Source organism: Ambystoma mexicanum, chromosome 1p, assembly GCF_040938575.1.
Source record: "Ambystoma mexicanum isolate Mex_15411 chromosome 1p, UKY_AmexF1_1, whole genome shotgun sequence".
NCBI lineage: Eukaryota > Metazoa > Chordata > Amphibia > Caudata > Ambystomatidae > Ambystoma > Ambystoma mexicanum.
The window spans coordinates 1117650299-1117672247 of NC_090921.1; the positions used below are offsets into that span (position 1 = coordinate 1117650299).

A 21949-nucleotide genomic window follows, 5' to 3' on the forward strand; every position below is an offset into this window, starting at 1 on the left:
TTTTCAAATTCTCATTCTTCAGTCTTTTGTAAAAAAAAAAAAAAGTCCCATTTTCTTTTATTTCTTCAAAAAAAGCAGTAGGGGAGAACTGCTGCTCTCAACCGGGGCCCATAGATTTTTGCAACAGGTAGACAAGGATAACTCCAGTTTCGCACTCTGACGACTTCTAGGTCCCAGATGTTTTTAAGTATTAAAACAGCCAGTGTCCAGCCCTGATGACGGACAGTGTTCTGAAAGGCATTGGCAATACTATCAGACGCACTTGAGATGTGCACTGCCTTTACACACTTTGGTAATTGTAAAAGGTACTTCCTTTTTAAAGACACATATTGCGTCTCATCCCACAGGATCTCCTCACCTCTCTGAGCCTTGTCTCCTCCCAGGTGATCCTCCCCTAGAGCATTACCACCTGGGAGGAGACTTTAGGCAGGGGTTTAGTGAACGATCCGCAAGATTCATCACATGGTACACCTTCTTCTCCAGCACAACTTCCTTCTCATAGCATCAAACTTCCTCCCCAACCTCTTGTCTACTTAATATGCCCATAAATTGTTACTCTCCTCCAAAAGCTCTTCTCTAGCTCCTAGCCAAATTTACCCAAACCTGGAGACTTTCCAGAGCTGCCTTTATACTCTGTAATGCCCCCCCCCCTTAAGGTGGAGTCTAGATAAACCTGCTGTACCTGGCCAGTGTAGGCTGGCTTGATTTAGGATTGGCCCATGTGCTTAGGGTCTAGTGGTCTGTGAGAGTCTGAGGCTACTGTTATTCTAAGGCTAGTTGTTTTGGATTTCAAACTGTGGCATACTATGTGAGAGCTACACTCATTTTACTCCAGAAGGCTTTGATAAGTTTGTTTGATGAAATGAAAATGCTGTTCGTGACTTTACATTTTTTATATTGGTAAAACGGTTATGAATGTAGATGCTTGTTTTGTCCAATAGGAACTCAAATTCTCGATTCAGAACAAATATTGAGAATGGATCATGAGTTGAACTCAAGTGTGATGCATCAGTGTAATGCAGAAAAAAGAAAAGAAAGCATTATTCAACCTGGCTTTGGTAAGTTACACATGCCTCTTGGCTGGTGGAGTGCAGAACTGCACAGTGGGTCTTTTCCTTGTATCAGAAAATAAATGGCATCTAGGTACTTGTAGTCAAGCAATTCTCAAATGTGTCGATGTGGGAGTTACGAACAAACAGGGATTATGGTGGGAGGTGTGTGCAAGCCATTCGTACTGTAAGGGTGCAGAAGGAGGAGACAGACACACAGGTTGCATAATGCTTGATATAGACTGTTATTTAATGTAAAAATAAAGAGAAAACCTATTGTTCCCTACATCTATGAGGGGTTTCCCTGCCTCAACTAAAGTGCTAATGTGTCTGTCAGGATGTCTTTGTAACTTAAAGAGTCCACCGTCTTGTGTCAAAATGTCCCTATCTCTGTCCCTTACACTTATAACTAAACTAAAAGGTTGCGCCAATTTCATTGGTCCAGGAGAAGTACTCTGTCCTCCTGGACTGGTTGGCACAGTTCTTTTCTTTTTAAAACTTTCTTTGTTTTATACAACAAAATAAGACAGCAATGTTCCACAGTTGTCAAACAACTACTCATAGCAACAACTTGACAGCATGCAGCAACAGCGATAAGAACCACCGGCAATGTCCACAGTACCATTAGAAGGCTGTTGTGCTTTGTGCAATAGGTAAGCTACATACGGACCCCACACATTTTTCGGTTGTGCAGAAGGGTTTAAAGTGGCACAGTATTCCGTCTGCCCATCACAACAATACAATTTGTCGGACTTCTAAAGATCATGCACAGGTGGCCGATCCCGACCCCATGCCATGGCAACCCTCCTTTTCGCAAGGACTAAGAGAAGACCCATGAGGCATCTGAAATGCCCCGCCCCCTCATTAGTGTATCCTAAAAGGGCAATCAAAGGGGAGGGAACAACGCACTCACCAATTATCTCACTTAAGACCTGAGACCAGAAATCATATATCCGGTGACAATCCCACTACAAAAGTATAAACGTGGTAGGGGAGAGCCTGCATTGCAGACACGCATCAGGAGTCTCGTGAAATAATCTGTGCAGGTCAATGGGGATAAAACAAAACTTGTGCAAGAATTTGAAGTGTATAAACTTAACTCTACTTTTGAGTGCTACCCTTTTAGTGTGAGCACAACAGTAGCGCAAGGCATTTTCCGGGATAGGGACACCCAGGGAATCGTTTGTCCATCCCACTGCATTATCTTTCATTTTTGCATGTAAACCGGAACCCAATTACCCACTGTCCTCAGCACTCATTAACCCGTGAAGAAGGCAGAGCGACAGGAGGCACCGCAGGAAAAGAGAGAAACCACTCATTTAACACATTCTGAAGCCTTAAGTATAGAAACACGTCCAGTGCAGAAGTGCCACAGAGGCGTTTAAACTCCTCCATTGTTAGAAATTGTCCCAAGGGAAAGAGGTCTTGTCAACGGGAGATACTCAACTTAGTCATACATTGAGTGTAAACCTTTTCATTAGTTAGCAGTATCCCCGGAACATGAACAACTGGTGCAAGGTGGGCGGGGGGGGGGGGTGGTAGAGCACATCCTGATGCAGCATTTGTTCAATTCGCCACCAAGCCATATTGCTAGCTCAATGCCCTCAGGAGTGCAGGTGATGCGAGTGCCCTTTCGTTCTGGGGTTGGGGAATACCAATAGGACAGAAACTACAGCTGTGCAGCAACATAAGAAGATTCAAAATCCTGGAACGCAAGCCCACCACTCTCTAGGGGAGCCACCAGCTTATCCCAACGAATACAAGGTTGCTTACCATGCCAAATGAAACCCGAGACAATGGACCTCACCTCTTTAAAAAAAGACTTGGGTACCTCAATAGGTACCCTCAGGAACGTATACAAAAATCTGTAGAGAATAAGATATACAACCATACAAAGATAACGGGAGATGTTTCCACCTCTCTGCTGTTGACCCAGCCTGAACAAGTTTAGCCCTATAATTGTTCTGATAAAGAATCCCAGGAATCCCAGGGGATCGCGCAAGCTCAAGACCTCAATAAGAAGTGCTCACATCGTGCCACTGGAAGCCCAACCCATCACAATACTTCGCCAAGCTATCAGTTGAAGGAAACAACATAGACTTTGCAGGGTTAATGTTAAGACCAGAATACTGGCCAAACTCAAGGACATCCTCCAAATTAGGTGCCGAAGAAACCTTCGGATCAGTGACAAACAAGATCATGTCATCTGCATATAATGAAATTACCAACCAGTGACTAAACAGGCCAAGCCCCTATGGATATGCTGCAACCTAATTAACTCGGCCAATGGTTCCACAGCCACGACAAACGGGGGGTAGAGGAGACACTCTTGTCTCACTCCACGTCCCATTTTAATGGGATCAGAGTTGCATCGGTTCACTCGAAACCATGCCACAGGAGATGTATACAGAAAGGTCACTAGTGAACGTCTCACCAACCCCAATACGTCTAAGCACCATAAACAAGAAGGGCCATTCCACAGAGTCAAATGCCTTCTCTGCGCCAAAAAGGGCTGCAACCACAGGGAACCTCTGATATAGTACTGAGAGCAGGCCAAACACCCTACGTAAACCGTATGATGTGGATCTCCCAGGGATAAAGCCTGCTTGTTCCGCCTTTACACTCTTAGACATTAGCTACACAAGCGTATCCGCAAGAATCCTTACTAATATTTTGTTAGCTATATTTATGAGAGAAATCGGTCTATAGGACAAACATTCCTTTGGTTCCTTCCCAGGTTTCACAAGTTAAGTAACAGCCCCTCACATTGACTCAGGGAGACAACCATCTGTCACTGCCTGTTGATACACATTCAAAAGGTGAGGCACCAGAATCCCTGCAAAAGCCTTATAGAAGTCAGCGGAACATCTGTCCGGGCCTGGGGCCTTATGGACCTCCTGAGCGCAGATTGGGCTGCCCAGCCAATCCCTTTCACCCTCAGTAAACCAATACAGACCAACCTGACTCAGAAAGTTCTCTGTCAACCACTGGTGTGCTGTAATCTTGGACGAATAGCGTGTACTCTAAAATTCCACCAGGGTCCTAGTGATTTCGTCATCAGTATGCATTAGGGCTTCTGCCCGATTCCTTATAGCAGTAAAATGGGATCTATGAGTCTCAACTCAAACTGCACAAGCTAACAAAACGTCCTGGGCGTTGGCCCTCACCATATTGGTGGACCGATGTCTGCCTGTGTAAAAACTTCACCTCCCTCTCGGCAGCCTCTATAAACTTCCCGAGTTCTGTATTAAATTGCACCTGCAACGCAGGTTCCATAAGGAACTCTTCATCCGACTCAATGCCTTGTAGCAAATATTCCCTATTGGCCAGCTCAGCCCTTATGGCCTTGAGAATGCCCGACTCCTTGTAATGCATTCACCATGGATTGCACACTTAAACTGTTCACAGAGCCACCGTCCCAACGTTTTCTTGCAAAAAGGTAACAATACTCTCCTGATTTGATTCACAGAACACTACATCGGTAAAGCTCTCATTCTTGAAAAACCAACTGTTACTGCCACGCTTCTTAACAGGAACATCCACAATGGCAACAAACAGAGCATGATCCGACAATTTATGCACTAAAATAGTGCATTCCGTTACCCAACCAGGTATCTATCAAATCAATGGCGATCCCTCCACACATCAATAAGTTCACTAGTGTGGCAAATCTACTGAATCTCATGTGTGGTCTTAGTAACTTATCTGGTGAGCCCCCCTGATCTGTCCAGGTCAGGGACCAAAACGGCATTAAAATCACCCGCCCAAATGATAATGTTGGCTGAGTACTTCTGAAGGCGATTCTCAATCCACTCCAATGTGTCAAGTGAGTCAGTATTGGGACCAATGTTACGCCCTGGCCTTGCAACACCCGAGAAAGTATCACCACCCTCCCCGCTGTATCCTTCTCCAGATCGGAAAATCATAACCCCAGGGCTCCATGAATAGCAATGCAGACACCCCTTGAGTAGTGGGGAAAAAGAGGAGAAATATCTGTGGCATCCCCAGAATTTGGCAAATTTTACTTTGTCCGAGGGAGAGAGATGTGTCTCATGCAAAAAGGCCACATCTACATGATGTCTCTGCATATATAACAACACTTTGAGGGGATTGACTTCAGGACTGGTTGGTGTCTCTCGACCTCAAGGACGCTTATTTTCATGTGCCGATCCATCCAAAGCACAAGAAGTACCTGAGGTTCGCGGTTGGAGACTCGCACTTTCAGTTTCGGGTCCTGCCGTTCGGATTGACCTCTGCCCCGAGGGTCTTCACCAAGCTCATTGTAGTAGTGGCAGCGCATCTCAGGAAAGGGGGGATTCACGTCTACCCCTACCTGGACGATTGGTTGATCAGGGCACGCTCTCCCGAGCAAGTCCTGGATCATCTGTCGGTCACCTGCCACTCCCTCCACAAGCTGGGTGTCATGATGCCTACCTCTAAGGAGCCAGGCCGGGCCCAGCAACCCCAGAGGCAGACATCATTTTCCCCAGGGAAGTCTCAGCGGGCCCAAGTCGGGGCCCTTTGGACTCAGTCCTGGCGCCTTAGGCGCCAGGCTCATAGCGGACCCCAGTCCTGGCGCCTTAGGCGCCAGGCTCATAGAAGAGGATATGTGTTTAAGTGCTTGGGTGCACACTTACCTGATGCAGACCTTGCTGCTTCATCCAGGCCCTCTTGAGGCCTGAATGGGACTACTTAACCTGTAGGACTACTTCACCACCCGGGTGTGGTCAGGGAAGGATACATACCTGATTGGTGGAAGGGTACATACCAGGAACTTCTTCCAAGGCTATTTAAACCCCACCCGAACAGCCACACATGCTTCGCGTTGTTCTGCACCTAGCAGCTGGACGCTCACCGTGTCAGCTCCTGCATCCTGACTTCAGCCACGCCTGCCAGCACCCTGGAACACCTGCAAGGGGAGAAAGGAAGAGAATAGGAGAAGAAAAGCCCTTACCTGCTAAATCTGCATCCCGGAGTCATTTCTCCAACGGCCCTGAAAAGGAAGACATCATTTTAAAGGCATTTCGTTTCGATCGCTGCAGCGCTGCATTTTACTCACCTTTGCAAGGCGCTTCCACCTTCAGCAGCGATCTTCCGGATTCAGCTACGCCCCGGCGCCTAGAGGAAAAAAGACAAGAACAAAGGTGAGAGGGAGAAAAGGAATAAGGAAAGCTCAGTTTCCTTTTAAGTCTTACCTGTTGGATTATTCCCACTGCATTTCGGGTCCTGCCGCTTCCTGGCATCTCCGGACCCCGGCCTCTATGGGGAAAAAAGACAAAGACATTGAATGAGCGAATGCAAAGACCTTCCCTGAGCGCTCATCCAGAACTGTTTCACTTCGGGTCAGCGCCATATCTCCGGCACTCCGAACCCCGTCCCCTAAGGGGAAAAAGACATAAGCATTAGCGCTTGCTGCAATTAGACAACGAACATTATTATTAAGCTTGAACTTTTGAACAGAACTTTTACAGCGCCTTACCTGAACAGTCAAGCTTACCTGAACTCCCATCAATCCTCAATCCAGTGAAGTAACTGGGTTTCAACGGGCCCCTGCATCAGAAGCAGGATGGAGAGCTCATCCTTCCAAACCCTAAGGTGAGGCTTCACGGGGAATCGTGGAGGAGGTATCGTGGAGGGTTGGAAGGGAGTCGGAGGCTTGAGCATTGTTCCACAGTTGGTAATACTCCCTTTTCACGCACAGGAGGGTATCCAACGAGCCAGGGAAGCCAGAATAGAGGGGCCCTTCCTGTCCATCTTCAGAGTTCTGCGCCTTTGACGCTGCGCCTCTGTGGGAACCAGGTAAGCGTTACAGAACGCGAAGCCTTACCACAATTTCCCACCTGGGCGCTATGGAGACTTCCGAGACAGATCAGCTGGCCCATCTTTTAGGGGAATTACGGGCAGAAGTGCACTCAGCCCGCCAGGAGACTAATGCTCTCAGAAGGGAACTAATCCTATCCAAGGAAAGAACTGATGATCTGGCCAAAAGGTTATTGCAGGGCCAGGCAGAGCACACTCCTTTACCTGTTTCCGGAGATATTTCTACAACAATGGGTTCGAATAACCCGGTACGAATCAATCTACCTGGACACATGCCTTTGGCCCCGCCGGAACGTTTTGCGGGGGATCCCAAGAAATATGCCGTTTTTATGAACCAATGCCATTTACATTTTTTATGCAGGCCCAGGGCCTTCCCCAACGACCAGACCAAAGTAGCCTTTGTACTATCTTACCTCAGTGGCTGTGCTGCCGATTGGTCTATTCCATTGGTAAATCAGGATGATCCCATTCTCCGGGATTTCCAGGGCTTCCAGGCCAGCATGGAAAGATTGTTCGCTCGTCACTCGCAGGGACAGGCCCTTGACAACGAACTGCTATCCTTACGACAAGGTAATCAGGATCTTTTGTCCTATATCGCCACCTTTAATAGACTAGTTGTGGAAACCGGATGGCCTGAAAATAAAAGGATCACATTGTTTCATCGAGGCCTGCGCGGAGAGCTTAAAGATGTTATAGCTCAGATAGTAGATCCACCCCAGGCCTGCGAAGACTACATAGACTTAGTGGTTCAACTTGATCACAGACTTCAAAATAGAAAAGCAGATCGGCTCAAGTATGAAACCAGAGTACCTATCAAGACCCACGTTAACTCCAAGAGTACTGACGTTTCCGAACCTATGCAAATTGGCAGTGTTAAAGGACCATTAACGCAGAAGGAACGAGAGAGAAGGCGACAAATGCAACTTTGTCTGTATTGCGGAACTTCCGGTCACTTTCTTCAAAGTTGTCCAGTTAAACCACCCAAGAAGGTGGTTGGAGCCACTGATAACGAGTTATTGACACCTGGTTCGGGAAACGACCTAGCCCGACAAGCGTAGGGGTCCGCTTGCCGAGCTTGAAAACAAACTCTTTGACCTCGCATTTTGTCATGCCAATGGTGCTTGTGAACCCAAAACAGCCTCAGCAGTTGCATGCTATAAAAGCATACATAGACAGTGGAGCTATTGGAAATTACATAGACCGTGAATTGGCTTCCAGGATTAAGCTTCCTCTCCGCCCGAAAGTAACCCAAGATGTAATTACTACAGTTGATGGAACCGAAATAGCCTCAGGGCCTGTAACGCATTCCACAGTTGAAATCACTCTGGTGGGTCAGGACGGACATCGGGAAGCAATCGTGTTTGATGTGATCAAGGCCCCACAATTTCATGTACTTCTTGGAATCCCTTGGTTAGAAACACATAATCCGAGAATAGACTGGCGAGCAAAGAAGATAACTTTTCCTGATTGTGAACCAACCTGTTACCCAAGGAATCCAGCTATGGGTCTAGCCTCTGTAACTTCCAGCCCAGTACAGCTACCATCTGAATACCAAGAATTCCAAGACGTTTTTCAGAAAGAGCAGGCTAACACCTTACCTCCCCATCGATCTTACGATTGCCAAATCGACTTGGTACCCAATGCACAACTACCTTGTAGTAGGATTTATGCTCTTACTGAACCTGAGAACCTGCATTTGCGCCAGTATTTGGATCAATACCTGGCCAATGGTTTCATTCGCCCGTCAAAGTCACCAGTCTCTTCCGGTTTGTTCTTCGTACCTAAAAAGGAAGGAGACCTTAGGGCCTGTATTGACTACCGCGCCCTAAATCAGATAACGATTAAGAATCGTTACCCTTTGCCCCTGATACCTGAGCTTATCGACGAAGTAAAAGATGCTTGTGTGTACACCAAGCTAGATCTCCAAGGAGCTTACCACCTGGTACGTATAAAAGAGGGCGACGAGTGGAAGACTGCATTCCGCACCAAATTTGGGCTCTTCGAATATCAAGTAATGCCCTTCGGTTTGTGCAACGCACCTGCCGCATTTCAGTACTTCATGAATGATGTTCTTCGGGAACTTATCGATGTTTGTGTCATCGTTTATATTGACGACATCCTGGTGTATTCCTCCTCAGAATCTGATCACAGAAACCATGTTAGGGCAGTTCTTGAGAAATTGCGCCAGCACAAATTATTTGCCAAGCTCGAAAAATGCGTTTTTCATACCACAGAAGTGGAGTTTCTCGGATTCATCCTGACACCTCAAGGAATCCGAATGGACTCGCGGAAAGTGGATGCCATTCTCAAATGGCCATCTCCTAGCTCTGTGAAGGGAGTGCAAAGCATGCTTGGCTTTGCCAATTTCTATCGAAGGTTCATCCCGGAATTTTCTCGAACTGTTCAACCCATCACAGCTCTCCTAAAGAAAAAGCCAGCCGGCCTACTTCAACCTTTGGACATTCCACCAGCACCTTGGCACACCTTGTCAATGGACTTTATAACTGACCTGCCTCCTTGTGGTGGTTACAACACGATTCTCGTAATAGTGGATCTATTCTCCAAAATGGCCCATTTTATCCCTTTAAAAGGAATGCCGTCAGCTTCCACCTTGGCCAAGGAATTTATGGAAAATATAGTGCGGTTACATGGTTTCCCTTCCATATTAGTCTCAGACCGTGGAAGTCAATTTATCTCCCACTTTTGGAAGAAATGTTGCCAACTAGCACAAATAGACGTGCGGTTATCCACCAGCCACCACCCCCAGACCGACGGACAAACCGAGAGAACCAATCAGACTCTCGAGCAATAACTGCGGTGCATGTTACACCAATCCGAGTTGAATTGGAAGGACATCCTTTGGATTGCAGAATATGCATACAACAATTCAGTGCATTCTGGAACCGGACAGACTCCTTTTTATACCCTGTATGGTCACCATCCTCGGACCTCTGACCTAGATCCACCTCTGACCCTGGAGATGCCTGCAGTAAATCACCTACATTCCACAATAACCCAAGCCTTCAAAGAAGCTACAACCCACTTACAGCAAGCCAAGAAAAAGTATAAAGAAAACGCTGATTTGCACCGAAGTAAAACTCCTCCTTACCAAGTAGGAGATCAGGTATGGCTAGCAACTAAACATCTACCCCTCAAGGGTCAGCGAACCTTTAATCCCAGATTCATTGGGCCTTACCCCATCAAAGCTATTATCAACCCAGTGGCCTTTAAACTCGATTTACCATCCAACATGCGGATTCATCCCGTTTTTCACGCATCTCTTCTAAAACCAGTACAACCTGGAACCAGACTGTCTGAGCCCCCAGGCCCTGTCCAAATTGATGGAGAATTAGAATTCAAAGTGAAAGACATTTTAGATTCCAAGATAGTTAAGTCGAAACTCTTCTATCTTATTGATTGGAAAGGATATGGACCTCAGGAAAGATCTTGGGAACCCAGTAACAATGTTCACGCACCACGATTAATTCAAAGATTCCATCGAAGATTCCCGCACAAACCAAAACCCCCGGAGGAAAAGACCTTGGGAGGGGCCTTGAGGGGGGGTACTGTCATGATGCCTACCTCTAAGGAGCCAGGCCTGGCCCAGCAACCCCAGAGGCAGACATCATTTTCCCCAGGGAAGTCTCAGCGGGCCCAAGTCGGGGCCCTTTGGACTCAGTCCTTAGGCGCCAGGCTCATAGAAGAGGATATGTGTTTAAGTGCTTGGGTGCACACTTACCTGATGCAGACCTTGCTGCTTCATCCAGGCCCTCTTGAGGCCTGAATGGGACTACTTAACCTGTAGGACTACTTCACCACCCGGGTGTGGTCGGGGAAGGATACATACCTGATTGGTGGAAGGATACATTCCAGGAACTTCTTCCAAGGCTATTTAAACCCCACCCGAACAGCCACACATGCTTCGCGTTGTTCTGCACCTAGCAGCTGGACGCTCACCGTGTCAGCTCCTGCATCCTGACTTCAGCCACGCCTGCCAGCACCCTGGAACAAGAAAGGAAGAGAATAGGAGAAGAAAAGCCCTTACCTGCTAAATCTGCATCCCGGAGTCATTTCTCCAACGGCCCTGAAAAGGAAGACATCATTTTAAAGGCATTTCGTTTCGATCGCTGCAGCGCTGCATTTTACTCACCTTTGCAAGGCGCTTCCACCTTCAGCAGCGATCTTCCGGATTCAGCTACGCCCCGGCGCCTAGAGGAAAAAAGACAAGAACAAAGGTGAGAGGGAGAAAAGGAATAAGGAAAGCTCAGTTTCCTTTTAAGTCTTACCTGTTAGATTATTCCCACTGCATTTCGGGTCCTGCCGCTTCCTGGCATCTCCGGACCCCGGCCCCTATGGGGAAAAAAGACAAAGACATTGAATGAGCGAATGCAAAGACATTACCTGAGCGCTCATCCAGAACTGTTTCACTTCGGGTCGGCGCCATATCTCTGGCACTCCGAACCCCGGCTCCTAAGGGGAAAAAGACATAAGCATTAGCGCTTGCTGCAATTAGACAACGAACATTATTATTAAGCTTGAACTTTTGAACAGAACTTTTACAGTGCCTTACCTGAACAGTCAAGCTTACCTGAACTCCCATCAATCCTCAATCCAGTGAAGTAACTGGGTTTCAACGCGCCCCTGCATCAGAAGCAGGATGGAGAGCTCATCCTTCCAAACCCTAAGGTGAGGCTTCACGGGGAATCGTGGAGGAGGTATCGTGGAGGGTTGGAAGGGAGTGGGAGGCTTGAGCATTGTTCCACAGTTGGTAATACTCCCTTTTCACGCACAGGAGGGTATCCAACGAGCCAGGGAAGCCAGAATAGAGGGGCCCTTCCTGTCCATCTTCAGAGTTCTGCGCCTTCGGCGCCGCGCCTCCGTGGGAACCAGGTGAGCGTTACACTGGGCTTCTCCCTCAACTTAAAGAAGTCCCATTTGACACCAACTCAGAGGCTCCAGTACATCGGAGCAGTGCTCGACACGTCCCTGAGGCAGTGTTTTCCTCCCCAGGTGAGGGCTCATCACATTCAGCAGATGGTGCACAGGTTTCAACTTGCCCAGAGTCTCCCAGTGTTCTAGTTTTTGAGACTGCTCGGCCTCATGGCAGCCTGCATTCTTCTGGTGCCAGAGGCCAGGTTGCGGATGAGATCTTTGCAATGGGCACTCAAGCTCCAGTGGTCTCAGTCCTCCGGCAGGATGTCGGACCCTGTTCAGGTGCCGTCATCGGTCGCCCAGGACCTTCTGTGGTGGGCCGACGAAGGCAATCTGATGACGGGGGCTCCATTTTGGCTGCCCTGGCCGTAGGTGACGATTGTGACGGACGCATCCCTCACAGGATGGGGAGCTCATGCTAACGAGTTGACAGTCAGCGGTCGTTGGTCTCCGTCGGAGTCCAGACTCCATATCAATCTGTTGGAGCGAGGGCCGTCAGGCTAGCCCCGAGGGCTTTTCTGCCGACTTTGCGAGGAAAGAATGTCCTGATCCTGACGGACAACACAGTGGCCATGCACTACCTCAACAAAAAGGGGGGGGTGGCAGGGTCACTTCCTTTGTGCAGGGAGGCGATCCAGCAGGAAGTTTCGATCTCGGCAGTTCATCTGGCCGGAGACGAAAACGAGATGGCGGACGCTCTGAGCAGGCAGAGCGCAATCTCTCACGAGTGGGAGTTGACTCAGGAGATTCTCCTGGAGATCTTCTCCCTTTGGGGGACCCGTCAAGTGGATCTCTTCGCCTCCAGTGCCAACCGGAAGTGCGAGAGGTTCTGCTTGTGGGAATTTCCTCCAAAAGGATCCTTAGGAGACGCGATTGTGGTGGAGTGGTCATTCCCGCAAGTACTGCAGAGGTTACAGAGGTTCCGTTCTCGGATGATCCTCATTGCTCCGGCGTGGGCCTGGAGGACGTGGTACCCGGACCTTCTCGACTTGTCCATCTGCCCTTGTTAGGCAGAAACCTGTGCAGTTCCCTTGGGGAACACTGCAAAAGATTTAAGACTACAGGTAGAGCAGTAAACCCCTTTTGGTAGCAGTCTGTACCACCCAGATTTACCTGGTAGCTGTGGCTGAGCAGTCAGACTTCTCTCAAGAAGAGTTAGGCAGTATGCAAAGTATACACAATATGTACCAAAACACAATAGCACAAGCAAACACTGACCAGAGCTTGGTTTCAAAAGTATATAGTTATTTATTTAAAATACACATAAGTTAAAAACACTCTAGCAAAATATAGTAAACACTTCAACACAGTTATAATGAAAGTAAATTCAATCCTTTCTCCTATCTAGACAACTCTAGGTAAACACCACTTAATTAAAACAGAGGTGAGTGCTTAACGTTAGATGACACTCTAGTAGTTTCCAAGAAAGGGAGAGAAAAAGCAGAAATGGGTTAAACACACCACTCTAAGGTCCAGAACACTTGCAATAGGCTCAAAGAAGCACAAAGTCACAGGTGAGCAAAAGTCACTAGGCAGGGCCCACTCTTAGAGTAGCCGGAGCGAAAATGTGCCCAAGATCACACTGTTAGTTAGAGATTCAAAGTCTTGCAAAGAGTCAAAAAGAGTTTAGAGTGGCTCAGAAAGTTTAGCCAAAGTGTCCCAGGCACTCCCAGGTTCGAAAGCCGGGGACTAAATCTACCCCGTACAGTCGGTAGCAAGGGAAGCCAGGCGGAACACAGTACCTTAAGCGGAAAGGATCCTCCAGCGGGGGCAGTTGTTCCAGGCAGTGGCAGCAGGGCTCGACGTCGGTCAGGGGAGAAGAAGTTCTCGCTGAAGCGCAGAAGAAGAGGGTCGTTGCACTGCCCGGGAAGAAACCAGCCGCGGAGTCCTCCGGTTAAAGGGTTGGTACCGACTTTCGCGGTATGGGGGTAAAGGGTGGTATTCCGGTTGCCGGGGTGCTTGGCACAGGCAAGGCGGCCACGAGATACCTCAAAGAACGGAAAGAAGGCGAAAACTGGTTGTCCCCACCAGTCAAGGGAAGGAGCCACTCCGTTAAGAGTTCTCCTCGGTCGTCGGGAAAAAGTGGTGAGACGGTTCAGCAGGGCTCCACCGGGGGGTGTCGTCGAAGCAGGTCGGCTCAGCTCTTCCCTCGTCGGATTCTTGGTCCTGTGGCGACTTCTGAAGTCCCAGTCCCCAAAGCCCTGCTTTTATGCAGCAAGCCCCCATTCACCCAGCCTAGCTGTCACTCAAACATGCTAAGTGGTGAGCCGGGCGGCTCACCACTTGGGCCAATCAGGACGGAGTGCGACTTGAGTTACCAAGGTAACTCAGTCCAGGGTGCCTAAATCCCCCTCCACCCCTCCTAAGTACCCCAGACAGAGTGGCACCACTTTGGAGGGCTTCTGTGGAGAAGCCCGCCAAAAGTGGAACAAAGGGCTCCACTTTGGGTCAGAGTTACAGAGGTGAACACCAACGCCATTTTTGAATCAAGTTTTGGCAAAAAGTCCCAACCGGAGTTATAAAAATAAATATATAAACCGGCGGTATGTTTAAGGCTACCGTAAATAAATAATTAAATGTGTTAGCCTAAAACAATGGGAAATCCCATAGGGAAATATTCGCGGTCGAATATAAAAAGTAGTTTCCACTGCCACCAGCCAAAACTCGATCAGGGGGGACGGAGACGTGCCCCCTCGACTAACAGACCCTGGGGCAATCGAATTGCCCCAGCCAGTACGTCCACAATATGATGGTTTGTACTGGTTCTGTTCAGGATTCAAGACTAGCAAAGTCTTTGGTGACTTTACATGCCCTGGGAGACAGTAGTCAGTCCCAGGGTATGGAGTCTATGTTGGGGAGTCCCTAGGACACCCCTGGGTCACGGCACAGAGGGTGCTGTGTGACCCACATCACAAAAGTACATGAGGCCCTATGGAGTAAAAGACCCCATAGCCCATTCAACACAAGGTTTAACCAAGATAACACACTTCAACATGTCCAAGAGTGAGGGTAAAAGAGTCTCACTCTTGGCAGGAGAAAAAAATTAAACCCCAGAAATCCAGCAAAGCTGCTGGGGGACTCACTAGGTAGGGAAATTCAGCCTAAACAGAGAATTCTCCCTAACACTCGCCCCCCCCAGACTAAGGGACAGGAGGATTTAATCCACTCCTGGATGAACCTCATACCTCTAGTCGATGATATACATCCTAGAGAGGCCATCAGCATTTTGATGGTGACACCTTGACCTATGTTCAATGGAGAACTCAAAGGTTTTCTTTTGCAAGCTAACGGACCTACAGACCCTTTGAGGAACATCAGTCTTTTTGTTATAGGGGATCTGGTTGACCAGTCCCTCAGAAGTTGGTACAACTTCTGAACCTATGTTAGGCTTTTTCAAGGGGTCCTTATAAAGGATTCCCCTAGATCTAGAGGGGCCTCCAAGGTTCCTCACCACCTCTCTTGTGGGAGCAGGTTGGGTCTTAGGCCTCTTGGTTGGAGGGGTTGGGGTTAGGCAATGCACCTGCTTCCCCTTCCTCTTAGATCTACCCTTACCTATTTTAGGAGTTTCCCCCCTAATATTAGGATTTGAGTTGGGGTCTTCAGTAGAAGGTCCAACAGTCTGAAGGTTTTTGGCCTTAGACTTTGCTTTTCTGGTTTTCCACCAGCACTGAGAATTACCAGTTCTCTCAGGTCCAGATAGGGGCCTAGTTGGTCTATCCACCTCTTCCTCAGAAGCAGGGGGGGTCAGAGACTCTGAAACTAGGGGAACAAGGGTGGAGCTTGGTTGGGGCTCCCATGTTCCTAGCATACTATCCTGAACTGTGCCTGGGTTAGAGGTCAACTTACTAAAACCAGGGCTTGTAGTGGGGTTCTCAGTAGAGGGTCCCACAGGCTTAGAAGGGTCCTTCAAGGTAGCCTTTCTAGCCAATTTGGTTAAGTTCTGCTTCTCCATACTGGGAGGCCTGGGGGTATGGGACACTACTCCTAGAGTTCTTAGGTCATTCCCCAACAGGACCTTCCCAGGTACCTCAGTCTGACCACTGACAGGGATCCTCACTGTCATGTTGTTACACTGAATGAGGGCTGGTAGAATAGGAACCATTTGGACAGGGCCTCCAGACATCTTAGTGGGACCTTTGGGTGCTTTGGCCACATCCTCAGGTTGAAAGAAGCTTTCATCCACTACTGTTCTGCTGGCCCCAGTGTCTCTCCTGGCAGGAGTATCCTGGCCATTGACAAGAACACTGTCCACATAATACACCTTAGAGTTAACAGGTAGGGAGTTATACACAACCCTATTCTGGGGACTAACCAGACCCATAGGCTCTAAGTTTACAGTTGCTTGAAGACCCAAGGGTTCTTCAGCAAAGAGTTCAAAGTGGGCACTAGCCATTTGTACTTCATCCTCAGGAGTGAAGGCTAAGGAGACTGTGCTGATCCCTGCAGGTTTACCCTTGCACTTGGGATCTCCTTTGATATGGTCAGTACCCTGACAGACATAGCATTGTCCAAATGCTCTCTGGAAGGGTGGCTTGTTCTGACCTCCTTCTGGCTTGTGGCCAGAAGGTACACTAGCCTGATTCGGTTTACCCTGGGGCTTACCCTGGTTATTTGGTTGTTTGTGGCCCTCTTGGGTATGGGAGGTATTAGAATTCTCTTTGGAGTCCTTTTTAGGCTGTTTCTCCCCATCCTTCCTCTGAGTTACCCCAGAATCCTTGTGAGTGGCCCTGTTGGCAACCCACAAGTCAGCAGCCTTAGCTAGCTTCCTAGGATCCAATTCCTTGGAATCAGCCAAGTGTTGTCTGAGCTCAGGAGAGCAGGCATCATAAATAGTCTCCAACATAAACAAATTCTTCATACCTTCATAAGTGTTCACCTTGTAACCCTTAATCCATCCCTCTAAGTTTTTCAAACATTCATTCACCCAGGTAGCCCAAGGGGTACCATCATGCTTTTTGAGGCTCCTAAACCTCTTAAGATACTGGGAAGGGGTCTTCCCAAACCTAGCTATCAAAGCTAGTTTCACACATTCATAGTCCTTCCTATCCTCCTCCCCCATCTCCATTACCACATCAGTTGCAACAGGGGGAAGCCTAGAGAACAACCAGGTGAGTAAGTCATTTCCTGTGATGTTCTGGAGCCCATGATTATATTCAAACAGAGACAACCAATCCAACACATCCAACTTAGGCTCATACATACCAACCAATTCTTTAGGCATCCGGGGTCTTTTAGGACTGGAACTTCTAGAGGAGCCAGAGAGAGAAACATTCTCAACAGATAATTTCTTCATTTCTAAGTCATACTTGAGCTCCATTTCCCTTAGCCTTAGTTCTTTGTCAGTTTGAGCATTAAGTTTCTTATACTCCAATTCTAGCTTCATTTTCTCCAGTTCAAAGTACTGGGGACTAAATGTGGGACCTGGTAAAGGTCCAGTAGGCACAGCAGGTAGAGCAGGCAGAGGCCTAGGGGGGACAGTTACAACAGCCTCACCCTCCTCTTCTGACTCTTCCTCAGAAACATAAACATTTTGTTCCATGTTAACTTCAACACTGTCATCTACAGTTGCTGGAGTGGTAGGTTCCTCTGAACCATCACCCAGACTTTGGTTAGCTAACAATCTTTCAATCAGCTCCATTTTCTTGCCCTTAGTCAGGAGATCCTTATGTTTACAGAGCACTCTTAAACAATCAGCAGTTTTGGCTGCAAGGGACTCTTGACTATAGCTTTCTATAACTGACATGTTAGAGGTTTTACTTTTTCAGTGCTAAGCTTTGTGGTTAGTTGCACTAAGGTATCTAAAGCACAATAAAATGTATACTCAATACAAATCCCACCGCTGTACACCAGTGTTAGGCAGAAACCTGTGCAGTTCCCTTGGGGAACACTGCAAAAGATTTAAGACTACAGGTAGAGCAGTAAACCCCTTTTGGTAGCAGTCTGTACCACCCAGATTTACCTGGTAGCTGTGGCTGAGCAGTCAGACTTCTCTCAAGAAGAGTTAGGCAGTATGCAAAGTATACACAATATGTACCAAAACACAATAGCACAAGCAAACACTGACCAGAGCTTGGTTTCAAAAGTATATAGTTATTTATTTAAAATACACATAAGTTAAAAACACTCTAGCAAAATATAGTAAACACTTCAACACAGTTATAATGAAAGTAAATTCAATCCTTTCTCCTATCTAGACAACTCTAGGTAAACACCACTTAATTAAAACAGAGGTGAGTGCTTAACGTTAGATGACACTCTAGTAGTTTCCAAGAAAGGGAGAGAAAAAGCAGAAATGGGTTAAACACACCACTCTAAGGTCCAGAACACTTGCAATAGGCTCAAAGAAGCACAAAGTCACAGGTGAGCAAAAGTCACTAGGCAGGGCCCACTCTTAGAGTAGCCGGAGCGAAAATGTGCCCAAGATCACACTGTTAGTTAGAGATTCAAAGTCTTGCAAAGAGTCAAAAAGAGTTTAGAGTGGCTCAGAAAGTTTAGCCAAAGTGTCCCAGGCACTCCCAGGTTCGAAAGCCGGGGACTAAATCTACCCCGTACAGTCGGTAGCAAGGGAAGCCAGGCGGAACACAGTACCTTAAGCGGAAAGGATCCTCCAGCGGGGGCAGTTGTTCCAGGCAGTGGCAGCAGGGCTCGACGTCGGTCAGGGGAGAAGAAGTTCTCGCTGAAGCGCAGAAGAAGAGGGTCGTTGCACTGCCCGGGAAGAAACCAGCCGCGGAGTCCTCCGGTTAAAGGGTTGGTACCGACTTTCGCGGTATGGGGGTAAAGGGTGGTATTCCGGTTGCCGGGGTGCTTGGCACAGGCAAGGCGGCCACGAGATACCTCAAAGAACGGAAAGAAGGCGAAAACTGGTTGTCCCCACCAGTCAAGGGAAGGAGCCACTCCGTTAAGAGTTCTCCTCGGTCGTCGGGAAAAAGTGGTGAGACGGTTCAGCAGGGCTCCACCGGGGGGTGTCGTCGAAGCAGGTCGGCTCAGCTCTTCCCTCGTCGGATTCTTGGTCCTGTGGCGACTTCTGAAGTCCCAGTCCCCAAAGCCCTGCTTTTATGCAGCAAGCCCCCATTCACCCAGCCTAGCTGTCACTCAAACATGCTAAGTGGTGAGCCGGGCGGCTCACCACTTGGGCCAATCAGGACGGAGTGCGACTTGAGTTACCAAGGTAACTCAGTCCAGGGTGCCTAAATCCCCCTCCACCCCTCCTAAGTACCCCAGACAGAGTGGCACCACTTTGGAGGGCTTCTGTGGAGAAGCCCGCCAAAAGTGGAACAAAGGGCTCCACTTTGGGTCAGAGTTACAGAGGTGAACACCAACGCCATTTTTGAATCAAGTTTTGGCAAAAAGTCCCAACCGGAGTTATAAAAATAAATATATAAACCGGCGGTATGTTTAAGGCTACCGTAAATAAATAATTAAATGTGTTAGCCTAAAACAATGGGAAATCCCATAGGGAAATATTCGCGGTCGAATATAAAAAGTAGTTTCCACTGCCACCAGCCAAAACTCGATCAGGGGGGACGGAGACGTGCCCCCTCGACTAACAGACCCTGGGGCAATCGAATTGCCCCAGCCAGTACGTCCACAATATGATGGTTTGTACTGGTTCTGTTCAGGATTCAAGACTAGCAAAGTCTTTGGTGACTTTACATGCCCTGGGAGACAGTAGTCAGTCCCAGGGTATGGAGTCTATGTTGGGGAGTCCCTAGGACACCCCTGGGTCACGGCACAGAGGGTGCTGTGTGACCCACATCACAAAAGTACATGAGGCCCTATGGAGTAAAAGACCCCATAGCCCATTCAACACAAGGTTTAACCAAGATAACACACTTCAACATGTCCAAGAGTGAGGGTAAAAGAGTCTCACTCTTGGCAGGAGAAAAAAATTAAACCCCAGAAATCCAGCAAAGCTGCTGGGGGACTCACTAGGTAGGGAAATTCAGCCTAAACAGAGAATTCTCCCTAACAGCCCTCCACGTCGTTTTCCCTACCGAGACGATCGGCTCTCACGGGAGGGGGGTCAGGTTCTCCATCCAGAGGTCAGATCCCTCAACCTTCACGCTTGGCTTCTGAAAGGTTGAGGTATAAGGATTGGGACCTCCCTGAAGACGTGATCGAGGTGTTGCTTTCGGCCAGACGGCCAGCAACAAAGTCCCTGTACCGTTGCCGTTGGCGTAAGTTCTGCGACTGGTGTAGGGTTAAGAATGTGGATCCTTTTGCATGTGACATTCCCATGGTTCTGTCTTTTTTGCTTTCTTTGGCCCACAGGGGCTTGCAAGTGGGTACCGTTAAAGGTTACCTGGCGGCGCTGTCAATATTTAAGCGCTCGTCTGAAGAGTGTTCCTATTTTAAAATTCCTTTAATTTCTCAGTTTCTGAAAGGGCTCACTAATGTGTTCCCTCCGTCACCTTTCCAGGTGCCCGGTTGGGATTTGAACCTTGTTCTCAAGTTTCTGATGGGTTCACCATTTGAGCCTTTGCATTCATGCCCTTTGAGACTATTGACTCTTAAAACTGTATTTTTGGTTGCGGTCACTTCCGCTCGCAGAGTGAGTGAGTTACAGGCACTTTCAGTTTAGCCACCCTTCACTGTGGGTTGTCCTTAGAGTTCGTCCTTCCTTTCTTCCGAAGGTGGTGTCGGAATTTCATTTAGGCCAGAAGGTTGTTCTTCCGACGTTTTACCCTCCTCCACATCCTGGTAAGGAAGAGGAGAGGCTCCATAGGGTTGATCCTAGGAGAGCGTTAAGCTTTTATATTTCACGCATGTCCCGGGTCAGAGTGGACGATCAACTCTTCATTGGTTACGCTGGAAAGCGTTTGGGACAAGCTGTGACGAAACAGACTTTGTCTCGTTGGATTATTTTGGCTATCTCTGAGTGTTACCGCTTGGCGGGTAAGGACCCACCGGTCGGCTTGCTGGCCCATTCTACCAGGGGAATGGCTGCCTCTACTGCCCTACAGAGGGGTGTCCCTATTCGTAACATCTGTGATGCAGCCACCTGGGCTTTGTTATATACTTTTGTACGTCACTATTCCCTCGATTCCATCCTTGGGCAGGATCTGGCTTTTGGCAAGGCGGTCCTTTACACCGCAATTTGATTGGGCATTCTAAATTTCTGTTTTCTAAATTCTTTTCCCACCTCCTTGCATTGGTACTGCTTTGGGAGTCTGTCATAGATATGGAATACGTCGGAGGACTCAATCCCCTCGAAGAACAAGTTACTCTCTTACCTGGTAACGTTCTTTCGATGGGATGGTCCGACGATGTATTCCATATCGCTCCCTCCCTGCCTTCCCCGCTACAGAATTTTTTGTGCGATTGCAGCTTATGTTTCCACAAGGCTTTGTGTGTCAGACTGGCAGAAGACTGCTACCACACGTTCTGGGGGAAAAAACTACAACTGAGGCTACGGGCGTCGTGCGTCCTACTTATAACATCTGGTGACGTCGGCCGTCGGAGGAGGTCCTCGAGGGCAGCGTATCGATGTCATCGACGCAGGACGCAGACGCCGAAAGATTTTTCGAAGCAGCACAGCTGTGGTGATTACTGTCCTAGATATGGAATACGTTGTCGGACCATCCCATAGAAAGAACGTTACCAGGTAAGAGAGTAACTTGTTCTTTCCTAGTTTTGGAGGGACAATTAAGACCACAGGCATTCCACATTGTACATCGAAGCTGCTACTAGCCATGAGGCACCCAAAAGATAATCATTAAAGTGGATCTGCAAACACTGCTCATCTGCTTCATAGCACACGAGGGATTGTAAGAGAAAACAGTGTGGTCACCCCTTCTAGCACCTGCATTGTCGAATGCATTTCTAAGCAAATCACCATAATGCTCTCTGAGCCTGTACAAGCAGCTGTCTGAGTAAACAAAACAAATAAAGCCATACACAAAATACCCAACCCTGTTCATGCTTCTCCCACCCCCACAATTAACTCCAAAATCCCTGTTTAAACCCCACTCCATGAACCGACCCCCATCTAGTGTCTTCCAAGGAGGACCACTGTGGAATTTTTGACCCAGAACTACCAAAAAAAAAGAGATTAGCCACCTCAATGCATTCCCCATTCCCCAAACCCCATCGGCAAACCCCAACCCACCAGTGAAATTTCCCCCTACCCTCCTGAACACAACACCCCC

General features: G+C 48.1%; 1 protein-coding gene across 2 annotated transcripts in view; it reads left to right on the forward strand.

The window, feature by feature from the left end:
- The window catches only part of LOC138449287 (zinc finger protein 282-like), a 685501-nt gene that overhangs the window by 153532 nt on the left and 510020 nt on the right, over nt 1-21949 (forward strand). Inside the window, exon 4 of one of the 2 annotated variants that reach the window (XM_069604758.1) lies at nt 942-1058. The exons of the other annotated variant lie outside the window; for it this stretch is intronic. Within the exon in view, the coding sequence (XP_069460859.1) occupies nt 942-1058 (117 nt within the window). The remainder of the gene's footprint in view (nt 1-941; nt 1059-21949) is intronic. 2 annotated transcript variants of the gene reach the window in all.